The sequence below is a fragment of the Mytilus trossulus genome, chromosome 1 (assembly GCF_036588685.1).
Source record: "Mytilus trossulus isolate FHL-02 chromosome 1, PNRI_Mtr1.1.1.hap1, whole genome shotgun sequence".
NCBI classification, from domain to species: Eukaryota; Metazoa; Mollusca; class Bivalvia; order Mytilida; family Mytilidae; genus Mytilus; species Mytilus trossulus.
This window is the reverse complement of record NC_086373.1, coordinates 54,627,365-54,653,108: the sequence shown is the minus strand read 5'-3', so window position 1 is coordinate 54,653,108 and position 25,744 is coordinate 54,627,365. Positions and strand designations below refer to the sequence as shown.

At 32.8% G+C, this 25,744-nt stretch overlaps 1 protein-coding gene across 1 annotated transcript in view; it reads left to right on the top strand.

The window, feature by feature from the left end:
* The window catches only part of LOC134727531 (metabotropic glutamate receptor 3-like), a 58,293-nt gene that overhangs the window by 21,133 nt on the left and 11,416 nt on the right, over window positions 1-25,744 (top strand). Inside the window, exons 2-3 of the mRNA XM_063591914.1 lie at window positions 11,671-13,180; window positions 22,714-23,783. Of these exons, the coding sequence (XP_063447984.1) occupies window positions 11,800-13,180; window positions 22,714-23,783 (2,451 nt within the window). The 5' untranslated portion in view covers window positions 11,671-11,799. The remainder of the gene's footprint in view (window positions 1-11,670; window positions 13,181-22,713; window positions 23,784-25,744) is intronic.

The window sequence follows — 25,744 nt, the reverse complement described above, 5'->3', positions numbered from 1 at the left end:
ACATAACTTTGTGAAGAGAATGGCTTATGTAAACATTTTTAAAACCAAGAAATGCTTAAAACATTAGTCCACATTAAAAACAAATGAACTACAAATATTTACTTTAATGCTGAGTTACAACTACTGAAATTTTCAAAGATAATTTTGGCAATTATAAATCAGAGTTAAAGTAAACTAGTTCCACATGTTACTAAGTAAACGGTTGCATGCATGATACAAGCAATACTTTTAAAAGACTTCCACTATCATTAAAATGCGACAAAGAGTTTTTGAAAAACTAAATAACAAAGATGAATTCTAAATAACCTGATTTAAATGGCGGAGGAATATTCTGACAAAATATAGATGCTTCATGTATTTTTAAGATGATACTTGTATTTTGAATAACTTTATAATTATGTATAGTTTTGAGTATAGTAACTGCTGGTGTGTTTAGTAGCCAACATTTAGATCAGTTTGCATTCTACATTTTAGCGAAGCAGTGACAGACTTTGAAGACGAAAACCCCGACCATTTTTTTGTCGACTGGCATACAAACATATAAATGTTTGTTCTTTTAAAAGTCTTTTAGGTTTAAAGGGGAAAACTTACATCCCTGCTCTTTCATGTTAAAAGTTAGCTCAAAAAAAATATTTATTGTCGAACAACATAATACTGTACAAGCAATTGAGGAGGCAGTAACCAATATAGTACAAACACAGATTTATCTTGCGGTTTACACTAAAGTATACAGATTGCTTTATGCAAGGAATACTTAAAACAAACCTATAATACTATTTAGTATTCAGAAATTAGCTATTAGAATTTTGTATTTATACATTAAAATTTCCAGAGGCAAACGAAAACAGTATCGAGACATTGATCGACAAAGTCAAAGATCAATCATATATTAAACAGAATTAAATAGAAAATACCCTTATACCATTCAGGTTTGAAAAGTTTCTGTAATTCGTCATATAAAAACACAATGTTGTCGAGATAATAGACTTTTGATGTCTTGCCACTTAATGAAATGAGGTATTATTTTATTTTCTGTTTGGAAGTATCAATTCGTTTAAATAACAATTTAAAACAAAAGTCAACAAGGTACTTAAGGAAATGGAAATCTTAATGACAGAAAATGAATTATAGTTCTTTCATTTACTTGGTTTATCTACGAAAAACAGTTTTAAATTAATCCGAAAGTTTGTCCTCAAGTTGGTATTTTATGGATCGTCATCATAATTATATGGTTTTCCCATTTACGATCATAAAAAAATTCGGAGAAATCCTTCTTTCGTATTAGTTATATGTATTTGAAATATTTTTCCTTCCATGATTTACCATTTAATATACTAGGAAATTTGTATATTATTCATGTTTTTTCTTAATCTTTAACTCACTCGGTTGACACACGATATAATAGCCTTCTTCAAAAACTTTTTAAAGCAAAGATCAAGAGAAAAGCTTTTAAAAAGATTATGTAAAAATCAGATAAATCTCAAATCTTTTATTAATGTGTCTGATATTATAATTATAGTAAAAAGCATATGCTCGACACAAGATGAACCCTTTTTGAACTAGGCAAAACGTTTCAAAAGTCATATTGAGACTGGCAGTTGCTATTTTACTTATATATATATATATATATATTGTTTAAATATACTTTTCACTTTATAGTCTTTTGGAAAATGTTGTTTGTGCTGTTTTTAGACCCTTCTACAACGAAATTTGTTTGACATGCACACGTATAAAAATTGCGGTTTTTATCCAACGCAATCATAGGTTTGAACGTAGTTTTCAATTTAGACTCGTTTATATTTTTTGTTTGGGCATGTATCATATTTTCCCTCCGGTTTAAATGATCCGTTCATCCTATATTGTCTCTTAAAATTCAAGAGTCAATCTGAAATTGAGAGTAAATTATATGGCCTTCCAAATACCGTTTCGATCCCTAACATCACTGAAGAGACATATATTGTCGAAATCTAGATCTGGTGTACTAAAGAAATATTGACACCGAACGTTTGTGGCGCAACATCGTAGCCACAAGTTAACAATTTTTTTTTTTCTGTGACGTATTAAAGGACAAGGTATGATAAGAGGCGTTTTTGGCCCCCTTCCCAAATAAGTTTATATATACATCATTGATAGCCTTAGGATAGAAACTCTTAAAAACTATGATTTTTTTTAATGTTCCGGTGAAAGGAAGGTTGCCTAGCAACGGGTTTAATAAATAGCCAAATTATCACATATGCATTGATTTCTCATTACACATTAGCATAATTCAAAATAGTATTGTTTGTTTAACAATAACTTGAGTTTGCAAAGGAAAAGTCACTTCAATTTCAGTTTAAAAAAATGCTTAGCAACAACCTAGCAACAAAAAATTTGCCTAGCAACGGTTCAAAAAATTGTAATTTCGGTCATATGAGGTATAAATATAGCAATATTTAAAGATTTAGCTACCGTAAATGATTTTTCTTTCGTATATATGATGTCTGAGTCATCATTATTTCTTCTAGAAAATGGAATTGACCACAGCAACCTAAAATTTGCTTAGCAACAGCTGAAAAAGATAGAAATCAAATTGAACTACAGAAAAACCCTTTTGATTTTTAATTGTACAAATTAGAGTAAAACCAGGTTTATAGAAAGGTTAAACATGCAAGAATAAAAAATAACAGGTTTATAGAAAGGTTAAACATGCAAGAATAAAAAATAACAGGTTTATAAAAAAGTTAAACATGCAAGAATAAAAAAAAAACCAGGTTTATAGAAAGGTTAAAAAGTAAAATCACAAAAATACTGAACTCAGAGGAAAATCAATTTGGAAAGTCCATAATCATGTATATACATCTCTCTAATTTTAGTTAACATGCAAGAATATAATGTTACTAGAAATAAGAAATGAAAGGAAGTCAATTGTATATCATGCTGATAAAAAGATTAGCAACCAAAACAGTGCTTAGCAACGATTAAATAATGTTGTTTTTTTTTTGTATACCGAAGTAGGTTTTTTGGTATCATATTAATATATTGATGAAGTAAATATTAAATCATATGTTGTTACCAAAAACAGGGTTGAGATCTCAAAAAAAATTGTTTAACCCTGCAGCTTTTAAGTCAGGAGCCTCTGACCTCTGTTAGTGTTTTATGATTTTTAATTTTAGTTTCTTGTGTATAATTCGGAGTTAAGTATGACGCCAAACATTACTGAACTAGTATACATATTTGATTAGGGACCAGCTGAAAGCTGCCTCAGGGTTTTTAAATTTCTCGCAGCATTGAAGACCCATTGGTGGCCTTCAGTTGTTGTCTGCTCTATGGTCGGGTGGTTGTCTCTTTGACACATTCCCTATTTCGTTCTCAATTCTAGTATTAAATAAAAGATAGCTATCAAGGAATCGGTCTGTTTAATAATACAAAAAGCAAAAATACAAATTATATAAGAATGTGTCCCCAGTACAGTATACCATGAAAATTGAGCAGCATCTCTAATTTGGCATTAAAATTAGAAAGATCATATCATACGGAACATGTGTACTAAGTTTCAAGTTGATTGGACTTCAACTTCATCAAAAATTACCTCGACAAAAAACTTTAACATGAAGCGCGACAGATGGAAGAACGCACTGACGGGCGGACGGATTAACGGACGAACGAACAGACGGACACACAGACCGGAAATATATATGTCCATAAATGGGGCTTAAAAAACTTCAAGTTATACAAGAAGTGGCACACTTATAATTCATAAATAATAGTGAAAGTTATGAATATAACATTTCACATTTACATGATGATTACCGGTACATTAAAAAACTCAGATGGATTAAAACTACTATTAAAGATTCAGTATCAGATTTATACAGTATGACGATAAAAACTCATGAAGATATGTAGACGAAAGAGGCATGAACATCTTCAAGCTTCTCTATAAATATATTATTTCTACGATATATATCCTGAAATTAGCACATTGATCGTAGGTGTAAAGAATCATGTGCAATCATACCACATCTCCTTATCTTATCCAAAATGTTATGCTTTTTTTTTAATGAAACAGTTATTGGTAAGTAGTATTTTATTCCCAAAAACATTTGAATTTGATAAGAAACGTAGACTTCATTAAAGATCATTAAGGTTCTTGGTGGCCGAGTAGTCTAAGAAGTTACTTCTGTAATCACTAGCTAGTCAACACTGAAGTTGTGAGTTCGACCCCCCGCTCGTGCGGGTGCACTCGTTTTCAACCTTAATTTCTCCTTTCAATGTTGATCTATTTATTATTTTCATTCTGAATGTCTGAATGTCCAGCCAAAAGGTTTCAATTTTCATGATTTACAGCCGATTTCATTGAGTGTGTAGCCAAAGGTATAGTCTTTGGTAAGCTTGCTTGTTAGCTGAACCGTAAAGTCATTATTATGTCACGTTTACTACCCTCTTTGCGAAGTAGCATAGTCCATCAGATAGAAAGATTGGTAATCTGCTGGAGTAGTATATTCTTAAAGGAGGGTAGTTAACCTGATCTAACAATGATTTTATGGTTCATCTAACAAACAAACTAACTAAATATATTACCTTTGACTTCACACTCAATGATATCGGCTGTAGTAGTCACCAAGTTCAACCTTTCCGGTATTGAATAAATATTTGAAATTACTAAAAAAATCTTATTTATTGCATTAGAGACATTTAACTGTAGTTCTAGTAGTGCAATTTGTGTCTTTAATAATACATATAGCATGTGAGAGGGAAAACAAGTTCAACTACCGTTTTTGGTGAATATCCAACAACTAACCTAATTGTTTTCTAAGTAGCAAGAAATATTGACTAAGTCCAAAAGCCTGACATTTTTAGAATATTTGAAGAATAAAAAAAATCTGGTGGCAATGCATGCTTCAATTATGTGTACAATAAAGGTATTTATGCTGTATCTCAAAACTGTAGGATAACCAAGTGGCGGATCCAGAAATTTTCATAAGTGAAGGCCCACTAACTGCCTAAGAGGGGGCCCGATTTTGTCACGCTTCAGTGATTCCCTATATAAGCAACCATTTTATTTCTCAAAAGGGGGGCCCGGGCCCTCTGCCCCCTCTCCCCTTAATCCGCCTCTGTAACCGACTCTATATATATAGCTTGTACCAAAAAGTTAATGTGTCAATATACCGGACATTCAAAGAAAATTTTATAAAAAAATCAAAACCCTGTAGACTTACACACCTCTTTTATAAATAAAAAGCTTTTTAGGTAATAAACTGAAGGAGATAAATAGACGTATATGTCCGGACAGAAACAAACGGACGGATGGATGGATGGACATACGGACAGATCTAAATTAACGAACGTGCTCGACATTAAAAAGTAAAATATGTTAAACGTTATTTCGCTATAGCATGTTTTATTTGAAAATCCAAATAGGATCTTAGTCAATTGAATGCTACATGTGTACTTTTATTTCATGGTTACAGCTTGTCAAAAGAGTGCTCTGACACATATATAAGAAAAATCATTAGTGTACCGATATATGAAAAGGCTGGAACACATAATTTACAGTATAGTATAAGTGTAGTTAACTTAAATTCAGTATCAACTGCTCTTTACATGGAATTATCTTTATAATTGCATTTCATACTTTGGATTCAATGCTGACTGCACTGATGCATAACGTGCTAGTTTAGTACTGTATATAGATTTTTGCCTATTAGTAATATTCTAAATTTTGTATTGAAGAATGTGCTAAATTATGGACATTGCACATCTATTTAATGTAGAGAATTGCACTTTTTTAATCTTACGTTTAAAGTTTTGCATGGTGTTCCATGTAAGCAAACAACAAATGGAAGTTTTTAACGACCTTGACTGGCTATACAGCCCTTGCACGGTCGGATATAATGTTAGCTTTGCTTCACGAAATAGACAAGATACATAAATCTATTTTTCTGTAGATGGTTAAATAGAAAACTTCAAAGTGCAAAAGATATAAGTTTTGATGAAATGATTTTCTTCAGAACGGCAAAAAGAGTTTGAATATATTGTGAATTAATTATAAAATTCAGTTGTAAGATTTCGTTGAATATTTGAAAAGAATAATGAATAAAAATTAATTCACCATATTTCAAGGGACACAACTCTGTATTTGGCTGCATAGTGTTAGACTATTTTGATTAACATTGGACTTAATTCACGTACAACATATTTATTTAAGAGAGTGACATGTCTTGATGACTGGATACGGCATAATACTATCCGTACGTGATATTCTGATCGATTATGTATCCCGGAATAATTTCTTACCCGTGCCGTTCCCTATGACGTATTATAATGACTTGACAAAATAATGTAAACAATCGGATTATTTTTCAAATTTTTAGACATGAGCGCCAACGTAGACCACCATGATATTTTATTATGGGAAAGATACAGAAGAGTACAGTTGATGGTTATAAATTTCAAGATGGTCTACGTTGGCGCTGATGTCAAATTTCGTCTCCGAACATGACAAAATTGGAGATTTCTTACACTTTTCGTCGTTTAAGCCTTTTCAAGCTCTAAGTTTGAACATAATTGAGTACATAACACCTTAAAATAAGGTTCTACAGGGACGAACAGATACTGAAGTGCATTACACAAGCGTGGTGGGTTTCAACTTTAAAGTTTAAAACTTCTGGAAAAATGGGGGCCAAAAACGGCCCTTATCATACCTTGTCCTTTATATTCAGATCCGTTTTGTTACATCTTGTGATCAATTTTATTTGGCAATCGTCAATGGCAGTCAGCAGGGTTAAAGAACATCAGTTGTTCGACCTGTTAGTCAAATGCGTTTTGTTTAAATATACTTTTCACTTTATAGTCTTTTGGAAAATGTTGTTTGTGCTGTTTTTAGACCCTTCTACATCGAAATTTGTTTGACATGCACACGTATAAAAATTGCGGTTTTTATCCAACGCAATCATAGGTTTGAACGTAGTTTTCAATTTAGACTCGTTTATATATACATGTATATATATATATACAACTCGTCTAAACATCAACCCAACAAAGTTGATGTTTAGACGAGTTGTAAAAATATATACATTATGTACACAGCCATGTATCACCACGGCTGCAGTGCAGGCGATTTGGTGTCACAGTAGCATGGGTTCGAATCCCGGCGAGGGAAGAACTGTAAATTTGCTTTCGCAAATTTACAGATCTTACATTGTTGGGTTGATGTTTAGACGAGTTGTATATACATTATGTACACAGCCATGTATCACCATCATTGATGGCGATCCGATGGATCCATCTGTTGTAGGGTTGTCACTGACTCAGACGTACTTATATATATATAGATATATATATATATATCAAGAAGCAGAAAATCCGATAATCGATACAGCATGTGTCGTGTATATGCCATATGTCGGACACGAAACAATCCTACCTCTCTCAGCCTTCATCTGTTCAGTTTGACTAGATTTAACAAATACCAACGATAATACACGAAACGGCATGACGTGATGACATTTACCTGTCGACACACCTGATAAAAGTCATCAAAACTTTGTAAGTTTTTGCAGTTGCAAAATTAGCAAAGACAATGATTGGCGAAATGATTTATTGAAACCCGTTATGACTCTTCTTCAGTAGACTGAAATAATTAACTGCTTCAACTGTTCATTCAAATGTGTGGTATTAAGACTTTCGGCCTATAAATACTTTGTTTTAACATGTTAAAGAACCTGCTTCCATTTATCTATGTAAAAACAAATGCCAACGATAACAACGTGTTAGCGTTAAATTTGTTTTATGAATGGATTGCAATCGTTCATTATCAGTTTTTCACCTGTTTAAACCTTTCACATTTCTTTTTTGTTTTGAAAGGGTAGTAACTCCTAAAAGCGGGGATCTCCTTAGTAACCCCGTTTATCTTTTAGGGCTCCCTATACCAAATATATATAGTCACCACGTGTAGTACGTTAACCAATCATATCCCCATAAATCTATAGGAGGTAAGATAAATGTACATATAACATAGAAGAGAAATGATAGGTTTACTATTGTACGACGGTTTGGTTACAGAAACAAACCTGGAGAAAAATTCCAGCCTCAATATATCTTGGGTTTCTGTCATAAAAACTATCCTCAGTTCCCACCTTCCCGGAGAGCAACCATTGTGCTCAAGACAAACATATTCAAATTTTTGAGTCTGAGTACGGTAATCGAAGTCGTATGTTTATGACTTTAAGACCAACCCTTAAAGTAATTACACCTAGACTCAGTTTGTTGTACTCATACTCCAAAATCAACAAATCAAAATTATATTTCAAGTTTCGAGCATAATTTTGTGCTCCGAGCACTGAGCAAAGTGTTATGACTTCAACCCGTGAACGTGCGGTCATAAAACGTTCGAGTACGATTATTGTACTCAAGACAAAAGTCAAAATATTTTATTTTTTTCAGACACAAACGTGTACAGGAGGCCAGACGTAGAAATCAACTTATCAAAATAATGTATTTGGTGTTTCGAGCACAAATCTGTACTTCGAGTACTTAGTAAAGTGTTTTTACCTCAAAGCCTAATATTGTTAACAGATATTTTGTGCTTTTTGTTACGCGACAGGTAATGCAAGCAAAAGCTAGTGTTAAAGTTAAGTCACAATTCTATGACTTTTATCCTTCTGAACTACCCTTCCTTTTGCATTGATTTTATCCTTTTAAATGAATTTGTTTGTTTTTTCGTACACCTATTAATTCATTCATAAATGTTTCCCTCTAGACTGTGCATAAATTGCTTATCGCTTCTCTACCACATCTAAGGCCATGTTTTTAAATTAAACGACACAATTGCTTCAATAAAAAGATAAATATGACGAATTATCACAAATGTCTGTGAAATGACAATTCTCCAAAATTATAAACGATTTTCAGTTCATTAAACAAAATTATATTACTTATGACTGTCCTTTGTTCTTAGATAACACCATGTGAATGTAATCATAATTTCATCGTTAAATTAAATATTTTAATGTTAAGCGAGCATGTTACACAGTAATTTAGCAGTAACCTTTCTAAAAACAAACATATTTAATAAAAATCAGCCGAGCGAATTGAAACAACTAAAGGTATGTTTTTTTTATTGATGTGGTATTCGCTGTTTGCCCAATAGACATTTTCTATCATTGTTTTTTTTTCATTTCAGACGGCATTACGATATAAAATTAAAGATTTTTACATATAACAATGTATCTAAATATTATTTTGCTTTCTGTTTTCATTTATATTATGTCGCTTACTATATTATATATGTTGTTGATGCTATAGCATTATATTATATATGTTGTTGATGCTATAGCATTATATTATATGCTGATTTTCAATAAACTTATTACAATTACAATTACAAATGATAAAACTTATTTTGAAAGAAATGTAAAGCATTGAAAGTGTTGTTATCTTATTAGCATTTATTCGGTATTATTTTTTATATGTGATTGCTAATGAGACAACTCTCCACAACACAGTCATGTTTGTTTGTACAATCATAATTATCTTTAGAAAATTATACTTTTCCGCTTACAGTTATAGCCCAAAAAGTCATGTAGTTTGAGTTCCAACGATAATGAATAAAATATGAACATTATATTTACAAATAAACTGAATTCATATACTTTTTTGAAATATCGATATGCTATTGTTAAAAAAGACAAATAGTTATTTATATTAACAGTTTTAGTGCGATTAGGGACTTTCTGTTTTAAATTTTCCTCGGAGTTCAGTATTTTTGTAATTTTACTTATTGCTACATGCATATGTAGTTATTTTTTCTGTATTGTTTTAGGAAAAATTTGGGTCGTTATTTTTGTTTTTTTTGTTTTAAATTGTTTAACATTTTATTCATACTGGGACCCTTTATAGGTTACTATGTAATATACAGTCGTTGTTGAAGGCCGAACTGTGACTGAATGTTCTTCATTTCTTACTTTGGTCTATGGGTTGTTAGAACATTCGAAATCATGTAATATCTTCTTATTTCAATTATGCTACTAAGTGAAAATTACTCAATTCGCACTCTTAATAGTTTATAGATCTAATCAATATATAGCAGCGATGAGAACGGGGCAAACCTATGAATAAACTAATGATACAAGTATATTGTCACTTCTACATAATAGTTGAATCATTAACCATCCCAGCTGACATATTGGACATATAATTGATTTGTATAGCATACTGTCTCCCACTGGCTGGTCATGACTCTATATGTATGTGTAGCTTTCCATTTCTCGAATTAAATGGTCGAGTTGCAGCATTTTGTCGAGTGTAAAATTGTCTAATTATTCTCCCCATAGAAGCTCCAGTACATGAATCGTGCTTGATTTCAATATTAGTGTTTGTATATAATAAAAGTCTTCAAGCAGACATGTTTTGTGAAATTATATTGTAAAAGTTGTAACCAGTTCCCAAATGACAATTTACGAAGACGTTTGTAAAAGGTATTATATGAAGCACAATAAACAAGGCTTGTGATTATCTTTCAGCAAAAGAACGCACAACACATAATTAAAACAGTTAGGAGAAAGAAAGATTTACAACCTATATTTACTTTCAATCATTAATTTAAAGATTTATATAAATGGGTTTGCTGAATATGCAATGAGATGTTCCTATGTTAAATTGGTAAATTATCATTTGCGCTTAACGTTTTACATATGCAACTAATTCTAATTAGATTTGTATGTAATTTGAAGAGAAAATTCTTTGTAAGTTTCGTACTGAGAACCAGGACTTAGTGGTAGATTATACTGAGGAAAAGTAACATATTAAATAAAGCTAATTTCTTTCTCACTTGTATAAGTGATATTTATTAATTACGAGATGATGTTTTCCGACGACCAGAGAAATAAAATCTGTGCAACATTTCAACGATGTTCTTTTCTTGTACAAATCTATGTCGAAAATGGCAAGTTAGGGTAAAGTTATCTTTTAATTTGACTTTATTGAAAGAGTTAATTGATTGCGCAGCTTGTTTTGCTTGCGTCAGTTACATTGCTACGATTCTATTTTTAAGAAAATATTTGAGATAGTTTCATCATTACACAAAAAATGCACGCTTGCCTTCATAGGACGATGATTAGATGGGACAAATAAGCTTACTTTCATTAAGATTTTTTTTTTTATTTAAGTTAAAAAAAAATAACCTAAATTTTCAAAATTAATTTAGTTGAGAGAATTCCCATGTCATGTTCTGATTAAATTGTAATAATGTCTAGATTGTGTGACGAATCTTCTTTACTTTTCATTTGTAATTTGTTAAGATCAACATAATCTTGTAGCTTTCAGCGCTCTTTCATCAGTGGTACGTGGCTTTTTTCCAGTACAATTTAGAAATTTTCTAGAAAACTGCGCATTCTTCCAATGTTTTTGTGACATTTATCTAGACAAAACACTTTTTCCAATCCATGTGTCGGGTTGTGATAGTGATGGCGTGAGAATTTGTCACTTCTGACAGATGGGATGCCTACATTAAGAGAATTTTCTGCTTGGTTCTGTGACAAAATTGGTTATTTAATCTGATAAATACTCCACATTCTGATATGAATGAGGTATAAGCAGTAGTGAAAAATTCCATCATCACTTGTTCGAGTCTGCTATAGTAGCAAATTATTTTCAATATAAATCTATAATGATGCAATTTGTCCTTTTCAGAGAGCAAGATAATGGTGTAGTAACAGTTTATTGTTGATGGATTTATAAGTTACATTATGGAGCTGATTGATAGCACTAATGATATTTGTTGGGATACTACAATAATAACTGACCAGTAATGGACGGAGAATGGCGACATCTTTCACCGTACAACGCTCTGGCCGAGAACATTGGAAGTTAATACAGATAACAGTGTTTTTAAACTATATTTGCATATTACATGGCACAGCTGTGACGCAATCAGTACGATCAGCCACGATACCGGGGAGATTTCTTTTTGGCGGTCTTTTTCCTGTTCACCAAAAAGGTGTAGACGGAACGTGTGGTGCGATTAACCCTGACCGTGGTATTCAGAGGTTAGAAGCCATGCTCTTTACTTTGGATGAAATAAATCTAGATCAAAAGATTCTTCCTGGAATACGAATCGGAACCGAAATATTTGACACGTGTGCTAGGGAAACTATTGCATTGGATAGATCTTTAGAGTTTATACGCGGCACGTTTACATCTCTTGATGCTTCCGACTTCCGGTGTGAAGATGGGTCCCTAGCAAAGGCAAATAAAACACCTAAAGCTATAGCAGGTGTTATTGGCGGCTCGTATAGCTCTGTTTCTGAGCAAGTTGCAAATCTTTTACGATTGTTTAAAATCCCCCAAATAAGTTACGCATCCACCAGTGCGAGATTAAGTGATAAAAAGCGTTATGACTATTTCATTAGAACAGTCCCGCCTGATAATTTTCAAGCCAAGGCTATGGTTGACATTGTGTCAAAGTTCAACTGGACATATGTTTCCACAGTGGCATCGGAAGGAGAATATGGGGTTTCCGGTATTGAAGCATTTGTAGAGGAAGCTAATGCGAGGAATATTTGCATTTCAGAGTCAATCAAAATAAATTCCAATGCTAATAAGAACTCGTACATTGACGCGGTACAAAAATTAGCAGCCTCGCCAGAAAATGCCAAAGTTATCATTTTATTCCTTAGACAGGAAGATGCAAAAGGTATTCTTAGAGCTGTTCATGAGAAAAATATGTATGGTCGGTTTTATTGGATAGCCGCTGACGGTTGGGGTCAGCAAACGGCTGCTGTGGCAGACCACGAAAGAGCAGCTGAAGGAGCATTGACTTTAGAATTACAATCTACTTTTCTACCCGAATTCGACAAGTACTTTTTTAAATTGAACCCACAAGACAATAAAAGAAACCCTTGGTTTAGAGAATACTGGGCAAAGGTTCATAAGTGCAGTTGGCCTAATGTTACCCATCCTATTACAAATCCGTTGGCCAAGTTTTGTACTGGAAAAGAACGATTGTCACTTTCTGTATATAAACAGGAGAGTAAAGTCCAGTTCATTTATAATGCAGTGTATGCATTAGCTATCGCCTTGCATAACATGCATGCGAATGTCTGTGGAAATAGGACGGGGAAAGCAGAGTTGTGTGCTGAAATGACCAAGCTGAATGGAGAGACACTATTAAAGTCATATTTGTTAAACACATCCTTTACAGGTGAGTAAGACTCAGTATTATTCAAGCAAGCTCCATCACTGGAACGGGTTCAGAATGTTCCAAAAAAATCAAAACAATTTTGACTTTTGCAGCAACATTTGACATTGCATGTATATATTGTTTTACAAATCCCTTAAAGATTACACGTCATGTATTCATTGTTTTACAAATCCCTTAAAGGTTACACTGCAATGTAATAACACTAAATTGGGCAAATTGGAACTATATTCAAAGTTACAATTAGTACTCACGAAGCATAAATTGAATTTAATTCATTATAACATTATGTGGCAAACAAAAGTACAATACTTAATTGAAAATGCACAGATATAGAGTGGGTGTATCTGAGAAGATAATCTTTTATAGTGCAGACCAGGAAGTAACCGGCAATAATAGTCAAAGACATATTGCTTTTAATGTTATTCTTAACAGTTGTTTTGTAACACAGTCTTAAAACAGCTGATCTAAACATTTACTAATTAAGTCCAATTCCCTATTGTGGCATTTTGGACACATAGTCTGATGTCGGGGAATGCACGTGGTAGGTCGATCAATTCTAAATTCATTCGATATCCTCCGGGTTTTTTCTCTTATGTTTTTTTTTTTTTTTTATTACAAATGGGTTTATGAGATCTATTTCAGTGTATTTTCTCCTACTTGAAATACGAATTAAAAGGTCCACAATCGTTGACTGAGATTAATAGGCTGTCTCTTATCGATGTTCCTTGAAATTCATGTATAACTGCTACATACATGTACTGGTCTTGGAAGAAAAGAAATAATTCAACTTTTATATATTAATGTTGTATGGTTTATATTTTGGATGAAACATAACTCATTAGCGGAAGACTATTTGACAGAGGCAAAAATTTACATTATCTGTACTATATGATGTAGACAGTGAGTTCTAGTAGCATGCATCTATCACGAATTAGATGTGGCAGATGTGTATTTACTTATAAAACACAAAAAAATGGGATATTTAAACTTAGAAATCGAAAATAAACTGACAACTGTATGACATATAAAGGCAACAGTAGTATAACGGTGTTTTAAATCGATTGAGATAAAAAAAAAAAAAAAAAAAAAAAAAAAAAAAACCGCGAATAACCAAAAACGTTAAAAGACAAAAAAAACGACTGAGCAAAACGAAATCCACCAACTAACGGGGATGCACTTGATGCTTTGCACCATGAAAAATTTCAACTTGCTGAACAAACATTTTGTTACTGCAAAATATCAGAACCTTTCCTTGTGTCAAATACGAAGATTTGTTTTTGTAAAGAAGCAATTATTGTCACTTTGAGTACACGATAAAAAAACGAATATGGAGTGATGCATATATTAAACATTAATAAACCAGGTGCAGTAAGTCACTCATAAATCAAAACTGAGAAATAATAATGTAAATATGAACTACTAGTGAAAATTTGAAAAGTAATAGATGCCTTTAAATTCATTTTAGACGTATTTATAAAAATATGGCCGTATAAGTATGTAAGACTCCTATTCAATGAATTAAAATGCAACCCATGAAGCTCCTTCTCTATCAAAACTGGTTATAGTTTATATCTGCGTGAATGCAGGCCCGGCCCGGGTTTATAGATGTAGTTGTTTTCTATAGTTTCTCACTTAAGATGCATTTCGCTGCACGTCGCTATATAGATGCGATGGCTATGGCATGTTGTTTGATTATTTGATTTAAAAAAGTACACACACATTCAGTATGTAGGCGGACAAGATCGGACAAGGGTGTTGTAGCTTGTTTCTTTTATGGATTTTTTTGGGGGATCGCTTATATGTCTTCACAAGAATCTAAAGGTGTTGTTTGCCTTTTTCGTGAAGTTTCTGATATATGTTCTTTCTGCTGATTGTAACGCCCAAGTATTTCGCCCGGTCAGTCTGTTGTAAATTAAAGCCATGCATGGAAAAATCTGCGCTACATATTTTCCGCTTGTTTGTCAAGTTATGAGGATGACGTCACATTTTTCTGGGTCGAACCTTATCATCCCGTCTTTCTGCCACTGTGAAGTTGATCAAGATCTCCTTTTGAAATCTCGGGATCTTTTTCGTTCTCAATTAATGTACCCTCAAGGTAATCGTCTGTAAATAATCTAGTTCTAGACTAGAATTTTGATGGTAGGTCATACATTTATTTATAGACTAGACATGGTACTAAACGACCGCTACTCACTGTTGTCTGTCTACTAGGAAGCTTTTTATACCCCCGCTTTGAAAAAAGGGGGTATACTGTTTTACCTCTGTCTGTCAGTCCGTCCGTCAGTCCGTCCGTCCGTCCGTCCGTCAGTCCGTCAGTCAGTCCGTCCAATGAAACTTTCGTCGCATTTTTCTCAGGAACTACAATACAAGGATTTCTGAAATTTGGTTTCAGGGTTTATCTGAGTCAGCTATACCGTGTGATGCTTTTTCAGATTGATCACTTGACAACTTCCTGTTTACCGAACACTTGTTTGATTTTACACATGATAGCCAAGTTGAAAATTTTCGTCACATTTTTCTCAGGAACTACAATACAAGGATTTCTGAAATTTGGTTTCAGGGTTTATCTAAGTCAGCTATACCGTGTGATGCGTTTTCAGATTGATCACTTGACAACTTCCTGTTTACCAAACACTTGCATATTTTTACTCTATTTATATTATCCACTTGCGGCGGGTGTATCATCAGTGAGCAGTAGCTCGCAGTTTCACTTGTTACTACTGCAGTGTAATGCTCTTCACGTCATATTAGTGCAGTTACATAGTTAATCTCTGAAAGGGAACTTTGTCAAAAGCCTTACTGAACCAAGCAGGTTACATGAAACATAAATCTGCTGTTTTAAATTCAATCCCTTGTCAAGATCGCATTGATGAGCCCTACTATTCATTGGCTCTGGTGCGTAATGGGCCTCTAGGTGGTTGATGATATGGCGGTAAATGATACACATTACAACCTTACAGCAAACTGATGTTAATAATACAGGACGATATTTGAATGCTTTCGCTTTATCTCCTACCTTAAAAATTTGATTTATGCATGCTAACTTCCAGTTATCTGGAACGGTCCCTTGGTCAATCGATGTCTGGAACAGCATTGTTTAAAGAGTGATCACTGTCGCCGTAGTCTTCGTGACTTTGGTTGATATTCTGTCAACTCCCATAGCTTTGTGAAGATTTAAGTCTTTCAGTAATTTCAGAACACCTTTCGCTATGTGTTTGACTGTGTGGTAAGATGCTGCATACTTTTTAGTTCTCGGTGTTGAAGACTGTATTTCCGCTGTTTCATCACGTATAGTGGGACAATACCAGCGTTGTCAGATTTTGATAAATGAGTAGAATTTCTTCTTAGTTTTATCGTCTGATACCATGTTATTGTGGGTTGTCATGCATGTGTCGTTACTTATTTTTTTACTTCTACAAAGAAAAAGAAAAATACCAATTATCAAATACACAGATTCCGTTTTTTTTTTCTTCACTTGATTCGTTTTGGGTTAAAAATGCGTAATCGTCATTATCCTAACTAAGCATATCCAATCAACTTGTATATTGGTTTAAGCTATTTAATTTCTAAGTAATGTTATCCTATTCGTGATATAACTATTTTAACAACATCGCGATATCGGTCACTTAATTAACGACTCGTATGTGTGTTTACATTAGACAAATGTTATATGACTCTTTTGTTGTAACTCAAACTGTCGTTTTTAGTTTTCACTTTTGACTCTTCCTGGCTCCAAAATTTAATCAGTAATGCCTAAAAAGGAATTGAACTCTACATACCAGATGCCAAACAGTCATGTAATTTCATGTCAAACTGCATAATTATTCGTGGAAGCCCCAGAATTTATTCTCAGCTGCTCGAAGTACTGTGTTATTAGGTATTCATTATTTTTCACACTGATGCATTCATTGTAATTATTTGATCAATTTCATACAAGTAGTAAAAATTGTAGAAAAGACTGGTAATACATTGCTTGTGCTTACCAACATAACATAGAGATATATAAGTGTATATTGAATACGAATATCTGGATTCCAATTATTGATAATGGTATATGGTAACATGGCACTTAACTAATCCAAGTTGAAAAAAAGATAGCAGCTGAACGTTTTTTTAGTACATATTAAATAATTTGTATTTTTATTAATTAACATTATGAACGTAACACATATACATGTATATACATGTATATATATATATATATCATTTTAATGTTCTAATTAACATTGCCATTAAGGCGTGAGGTTTAGTATGCCACAAAGCCAGTTTCAACCCACCATTTTTTTTCTTTAAATGCCCTGTACCAAGTCAGGAAAATGGCCATTATTATATTACAGTTCGTTTCTGTGTGTGTTACATTTTAATGTTGTGTTTCTGTTGTATCGTGGTTCTCTTATATTTGATACGGTTCCCTCAATTTTAGTTTGTAGCCTGGATTTGTTTTTTCTCTATCGATTTATGAATTTCGAACAGCGGTATTCTACTGTTGCCTTTATTTATATAAATATATTTAAATAAGTCTGATAGTTTCGAGTTAGGTTATTTTTTGCTTTCAAACTTTGGTGAGATTCGAACTCATACCTTTTAATATGTTTAAATATACATTAACAGTATAAGCAACATATGAAGTATTTTAAAAGGGAGAAATTATATAATATGTAACGGTCGTCCATTCCTTAAATATGAATAGTGCTGCTACCGAGCGGATGATACCTTCAGGTATCGAAATTAAACTTGCACCAGTATTGATGGTGTCCATTTAGATACGCTTGACACAACCAATTTGTAAAAAGTCAAACATAAGCAACGCGTAAAATGCATGTACATCGAAACTAATGAGGGTTTAAACAATACAAAGCAATATGTCTACACTCCTATTCTCAATATTACATTATATAACATTTAGTCAGCAAATCAACAATGTACATACCTATTTTTAAATGAATTAAATTAGAGTAAATATACAGTGAATGTGAAAATTAACAATCAAAACTCATTACTTTATGCATGCCAGTAGGAAAGCACTGGTTTGTTAGTAACTTCTGCAACTGACAGTTTATTATCTGGCACAGAGGTAGTAACTACATTTGTGGTGCCGATTTGAAATAACGAAAAAAGTAATTGAATTTAATTGGATCGTTAAGAATAAACTAACATCTTTTGACAGCTAATGGAAGATCTTTATTGAGAGGTCTTACTAACTCATTGCAATTGTTGTAAGTGTTGATAATTTCTGGTTTTGCAAGTGAAAAAGAATCCAAGTGAACTTGAAGTTAAAAATACTACCGACACAGATAAATCTGCTTCATATTTATACCTTTTTCTCGAAATGACTACTGATAGTAGGTTTAATACCAAACATTATGACAAACGCGATGATTTTAATTTTCCTATAGTCAACTTTCCATTTCTGGGTAGCAACATCCCAGCGGCTCCAGCATATGGAGTATATGTGTCTCAATTGATACGATACTCCCGGTGTTTAGTGGAGTTCGTTTTTTTTTCTTATTTCTTATTTATAACTTGATGTAAATGTCTTTTGGTTTTGTGAGTCTTTGTTTACTCCTTGCTTTTGATTGTTATTGTCTTCTTAAGCATATGTTTATATCCAATCAAAGTTTACACGTGTTTCATTTTGCGTCATCTGATTTTTATTTACACACTCCTTTCATTTTTTTCTTTTATCTTTTAAGATTTTTTTCCAATATAAATTTTATCTTTCAAGTCTGTTTCAACAGAAGCTTGTTTTGACTACCGTTTGATCTATATGTTTACAGTTACTATATCTAGAAATTCCTGATTTGTATCCGTTTGAAATAATATTTTACTATTGCAATAAGTACTCTTAAAGAACATATTGCTATGTTTACAAAACACAACTAGTCCATATGCTTGCTTTCAACTGTTCTTTCGCATTGTACTTAATGACATGAACAAAGTTACAAAATTTTTAATAATTTCATTAAGCTCTCAAAAGATTAGTACATTTATACGTTCGATTATATTAATAAATTATTTTTTCAAAAGATTCATGCGAGATGGCACTTAACAACAGGATCAAATATGTTTAGATTTCATTATTTTTATTCATGAATAGAAGAGGGGCGAAAGATACCAGATGGTCATCCAAACTTATAAGTCGACAATAAACTGACACCGCCAGGGCTATACAAGAAAATATAAACAGACAAACAAGTGTAAATAAAACACAACATAGAAAACTAACGACTAAGCAATGTGTAAATAATACAATAAAGATATTAAAAAAACAGCAGAAAACACAAAAAGCTATAGCCTTTAAAGCCATTTCGCATATTTTCTGAATGAAATATGATTGTTTAATATGCAAATAATACAAATCGTGGTCATCTACTTTTCCTTCTGTGCCTGTCCGAGCGTGATGATACACATACAATGTACTTCTTATGGAGGCATTCACTGTTTGTAATTTGCTAAAAGAGAAAGGTATTGAGTAGTGTCTTCTTCAAAACTGTTGAATGAAGTTATATACCAAACTGTTATAAAATATAACATCGGTTAACATAGTCAGGCGAGAAGTGACATTCGATGACTTTTTTAATCATAAGGTGCTAATTTGCGACTGAAAAACCATGTCGGCTACAAATTCGATTAGAGTTTCAATTTTCAGCAAGTAGAGTTAGTACCACATGTAGAGGTTAACTCGATTTAATGTTATATAATCGGTAATGAGACGAATAATGAATCATATGAAAACTTAACAATAATCATGTATTTTTTTTAATCTAGTTTTTAAATTTGTTTACATTTCATTGGTTTCAATGTATTAGTTTGTTTCCCCACTCTTTCCTAAAGAAATGTCTGACATTGTGTGCAGAAGATTAACATTGTAAGTTCATCATGACGTCATTATTTCTAAGGATATGTCCCGTTAATAGACCACTTTCGAGTTCATCCGTCACCGGAAAAAAACTCGTCAATTATACGCGCCTTTATGACGTCATTTACCAAATAGAGGGGGTCGCCTGTATCCCTGTATTATTAACGTTCATCAAGCGTCTAAGTGATCGTCATTGTGCAGGATAAACTAGAAAGAATGATTGTTCTGTAGGTACTTAATGACAATTCCCCAATGACAGCAGTGCTGATTGTCAATTTTTAGAATTCATTTTTGCCGAATAATTCATACAATTTAGAACTATAGTTTTCTAACCACTCGCTCAACATTGGAAGGGAAGTGACGACGCCCCTAAACGCACAAATGACGTCCACTAAAACCAGAGTTTTTGACGGAAATGCATCGAACTCGAAAGTTGTCTATTGTTTTATTTTTAATGCATAAATGACGTATTGTGATAACTTATACACGGATACTAAAATTCCAAAAAAGAACGGCGATATATTATAAAGGAACACACAAAATCACGAGTCACTAACAAACGCAACTAATACAAAAACGACCAAAAGATAAACAAGCTAAAGCAGTTTTCTATGCAATAAAAAACAAACCGGGATGATCTCATTTGCAATGGTTGTGCAAGCAGACAAATTTTATGTTCCACACCTGTTATACAGGTATCATTCGTCGTATATCCCGATGGTAAGTATAGTTCGATAGGTCCAATTCGAGGGAAAAAGGGCGGGAATGACATTATGTAGTTATGTAGGGGCATATCAATCGTCGTCTGTTATACAGAAATTACAAAACGGTAACACAACTCGTGATTCGTCTGTAAAATTTTCCAAGAGATGATTCCAACTTCACGACTTGAATCTCTTGATTTAATAATTTCCTTGTTCATATACAACTTCGATCAAGTAAATCATAATGAAAAGCCATTGAATATTATATTAACTGGGAGATATATACATGATATACTGGCCTTGCTGGAATGTTGATAATGGACAGTTAACATTTGTAAAGCTAAAATCATCTTTTTTGAACTAATGTTTTGTTCTTAATCGATCTCAACCGTCACTGCCAGTGTCTATATATGCGACATACATAACTGTATCTGTTGTATCGTTATTTCTGATATTAAAGTCAAAGAATAAGACTAGCTACTTTTCGTCTACATAAGAGGCTCCTATTTCAAATCTGCCTTGAATGAATAAAAGAAGAAGTCGACAAGAAGAGGATCACAGTTGGTCCACATATGAAGGTCGATCGTTTCTTGAAAACTTAACAAATATATATATACTGTCAATCACGAATATATCAACTTGACATCATACAATTTTGAGTGTTTTAATTCAGATACAAATTGAGGCCTTCAGTTAGTTGTCATGAAATTTCAGTACAAGTGCATTGGAAATGATATATCATTTTTTTCCAATCACGTAAAGGGATATCTCAGGCGATCTCTAGATTGAAAAGCTTATCCAATTTTTCTTAATTTTAAGCTTGTTTCTTTTTAACTTCAGTCAAGACCAATAAGTATTTCATTGTATAATTCCATTACCAAAGAAAAATCGTTTTATGCATTGCTCATATATTTTCGCGTATACTAATTACTAATAACAGATTAAGTTATCAACGAAATACTCATGCAATGTCGTTAATGACACTGGAACGAAGTCGTCACAGAATAACCAATTTTTTTCAACACGTGTGGGATATTATTTATTTTATTATGCTTTTGAATAAGACTTGTTTACGTAATAGTGTGTGATACAGTATTTCAATCTAATTGCATTTTTGCCTCTGTTAAGGGACTTTCCGTTTTCAATTTTCCTTGGGGTTTGGCATTTTTGTTATTTTACTTTTTACGCTGAAATATTAGTTGAACCAGAGTGGACAAAATCGAGATTTTAAGTGCACACTGTTCATCGGTAATGTTCAATTATACATTTTGATTGACCGAAAATGGAAGTTAAAGGATCCACAGTCTTGTGATGTAAACACAGTTAACATACTTCATACTGTTAACAGAGCCAAAACAAATAAGATTAATACGACCAGCACAGAGGACCAATTCTTAATATCACAAGTAACACATACACATTATTTAATCTCAATACTTAATACTTTTTTTTTCTGTATTGTATTCTTGTAGCATACATTGAAGATCTCCAAATAATAGTCATGCAAAAATAAAAGAATCCTTTTAGTATTATTTCATGTTTCTTTTGTCAATTGGGCAGTAAAACATGGTTATAGTAATACACCATACCAGACATAAGTTTATCAGATAAATACCCCTCCTTAATAAATATGATATATCTGATTAATAACATGGGAAATGTATACGTCGTTCATTTTACGGTCGTTTTTTAAATCTATAATTTCTCAACACCATCATCTCTGCCGCAAATAACTTTAAGGGCATATATATATATAAGGGTCAGATTATAGGCAATCGAAATCGGCCCCTTATAATTGAAAGTTGGAAATGAGCATATCCGTGTCAACTCCATCCTTCATTAAAACCAGTTTTATCCCTACATATGTTCTGGGGTCAGAAATATATTCAATTGTTGTTTTGGGTCTCGTCGACGTACGTATTACTCGCATCTTTTATGTATTTATGCATTTTCTTTATATATATTTACAGATAAATACGGTGCACTGGTAAAATTTAACGAGAAAGGTGATGCTTTAGGAAGATACAATATCATGAATTATCAACTTAATCGAAATACACGGTTATATGAGTACGTGGCAGTTGGAAACTGGTCCACTTCTTTGGAGCTAGAGACAGAAAAGATCGTCTGGGCTGGAGGAACAAAAGATATCCCATCTTCAAGGTGCAGCAGGCCATGTGAATTCGACGAATATAAGCATGTTGGGAAAAATGGAAATGCGAATCAGTGTTGTTGGATGTGCATTAAGTGTAAAGAATATCAATATTTAAAAGATGAGTTTACTTGTGAGGAGTGTGGCTACGGTAAATGGCCGGATCTGGATAAAAAGGGTTGCCATTCTCTTGCTGAGAAATACATGCAATGGAATACAATATACGCTATAATCCCCATCGTTTTAGCATGTGTAGGGCTATTTTCGACATGTACCGTTATAGTCACGTTTTTCAATTTTAGAGACACACCCATTGTGATGGCGTCGGGACGTGAACTTAGTTATATGTTGTTGTCAGGGTGTATTTTGTGTTATTTGATAACATTCGTGCTGATAGCCAAGCCTTCCACCTTTATATGTGGAATTCAAAGATTCGGTGTTGGTTTTGGGTTTTCTGTGATGTATTCATCGCTACTGACGAAAACAAACCGAATTTCTAGAATTTTTGATAGTGCTAGACGGTCTGCACGGAGACCGCCATTTATAAGTCCAAAATCACAAATTGTGATAGCTAGTATTCTCATATTTATACAAGTATTATTCACTGCTATCTGGTTAGTATTAGAAAGACCAGGAACCAGATTGTATACTCCAAATGAGCGAAGGGATGAGGTTATTCTTAAGTGTAGGACAGACGATATATCATTCCTCATGTCATTAGTGTATAACATGCTACTCATTATCATATGTACATACTTTGCAATAAAAACTAGAAAAATTCCGGAGAATTTCAACGAATCCAAGTTCATTGGATTTGCCATGTACACTACATGTATAATTTGGTTAGCATTCATTCCGATATATTTTGGAACTTTAAATTCATTCCAGGTAAGATTTTTATTGGTTAAGATTGACGATTTTTTTTTCTTTCTATTGCTGCAAGAAACAAAGTTGTTTTGGAAACAGAACATCAAGGAAATTACATTAAAATCACAAAAATACCGAACGTCGAGGAAAATTCAAATTGGAAAGTCCTTATCAAATTGCAAAATCAAAAGCTCAAACAAATCAAACAAATTAAACGAATGGATAACAACTGTCATATTCCTGATTTGGAACAGGGCTGGAAAGATATCAGAAATGTCATCTGTATCTGTATAAATATAAAACGATGTGAAAAAATTGCAACACTCCTGCAGAAACCAAATGGCGAGAGTATAAATAAATATTTTTTTTAAGTTTTATACGGCAACAAGAAGCAAAATACCATATCATATAGTAAGATTTATCGATTATTACATTTTTAAATCGGCCGTTTAAGTTAACGTTCAAGTGCACTTACAGTATAAAGAACTTAAATGAAAGAAGCAATAAATGTAGACTATTTATAACTTCGGTTTCGGAACTTCACACATACAGGCATATTCGCAAGGCTGTAAACCAAAAAAATCATCTTATTCCATCGTTTAACTTACGTCATGCCCCTTGTCAACATATAACTCCCATTATGATCACAAAGAACATTTGACCAGGATGTATAACACTATATTTCTTCTGTTTTATCCATACATTGGTTACGTGTACTTTTTACCAGACTGTATACAACTAGGGTTTCCTTGAAATGCATTTATTTGCATTGATTATGTGCATTTTTGACCAGGCGGATTACAATGGATTTCACCTCTTATGTTTAACATTGTGTTTGTTCATGCTCTTTTGAATAGGTTGTATTTAATTTCGGAACTCCTGCTATGCTCTTTCAATTGATGATTGCACTAATAGGCTGTTTACACAACGTGTACTCATGCTGTGTTCTTTCACTAATCCCATGCATTTTTTACCATACCATGAACAACTGATTTCTGCAGCTATTTACGTAATGATTATTAAAAAACTGGTCATTATCGTCATATATGGACTGCCCAAAGGACAGTGGTATTGACTAAGAAAGCGACAAGAACTGACCATTAGGCGATGTCATTGTCGCTATCGCAGTGAATACAACTGTCATACGGGCAGTCCATATATCGCGATAATGACTAGTTATTTTCAATAATCATTATCAGCTTGATAAAAGAGACACTTTTAGAGCTAACTTTCTAATGCTAGAAAGGTAAACATTTTGTTGACTTGCTTGCTTTGTTTATATAATTGATTGCTTAAGCATTATAATTAAAATGCAGGTTTAACTCTACCTATGAATATTGTGCGCATATGTCAATCAAATTAGAAAGCTGTAGCAAGCATTGATACAAACAAAACTAGCAAGCCTACCATAGTCTCATTTTACAATCATTCGAAAATTAGCTCTAAAAGTTTTATCATAGTCGTTTTGACTAGCATGCAAAAAGTAAAATCACAAAAATACTGAACTCAGAGGAAAATCAATTTGGAAAGTCCATAATCACATGGCAAAATCAAAAAACAAAACGCATCAAAAACGAATGGACAAGAACTGTCATACTCCTGACTTGGTACAGGCATTTTCAAATGTAGAAAATGGTGGATTAAACCTGGTTCTATAGTGCTACATTTATCTGTTTAAATAAATAGCAAAGAATTTGTTCTTTTCATTTTAATCACTGTTTATTATGGCCTATTGATAAATAAAAATGCACTGATGGGAATATTAATTTTATATGACAAGCTTAAAATTAATTTGTGTATTCTAAACTATTGCCTGTAATTTTAAAGATTCATTTTTAGCTAATGCAATATCCTTTTTAATTCCCTCGTTTTCGTCTGATTACAAACGCGATAGAAAGAAGCCTCATTTAAAAAATAAATCATATACAATTTTCAATAACAATTTTAATGTTGGAAATTACTTTCGCAAAGTCATTACATAT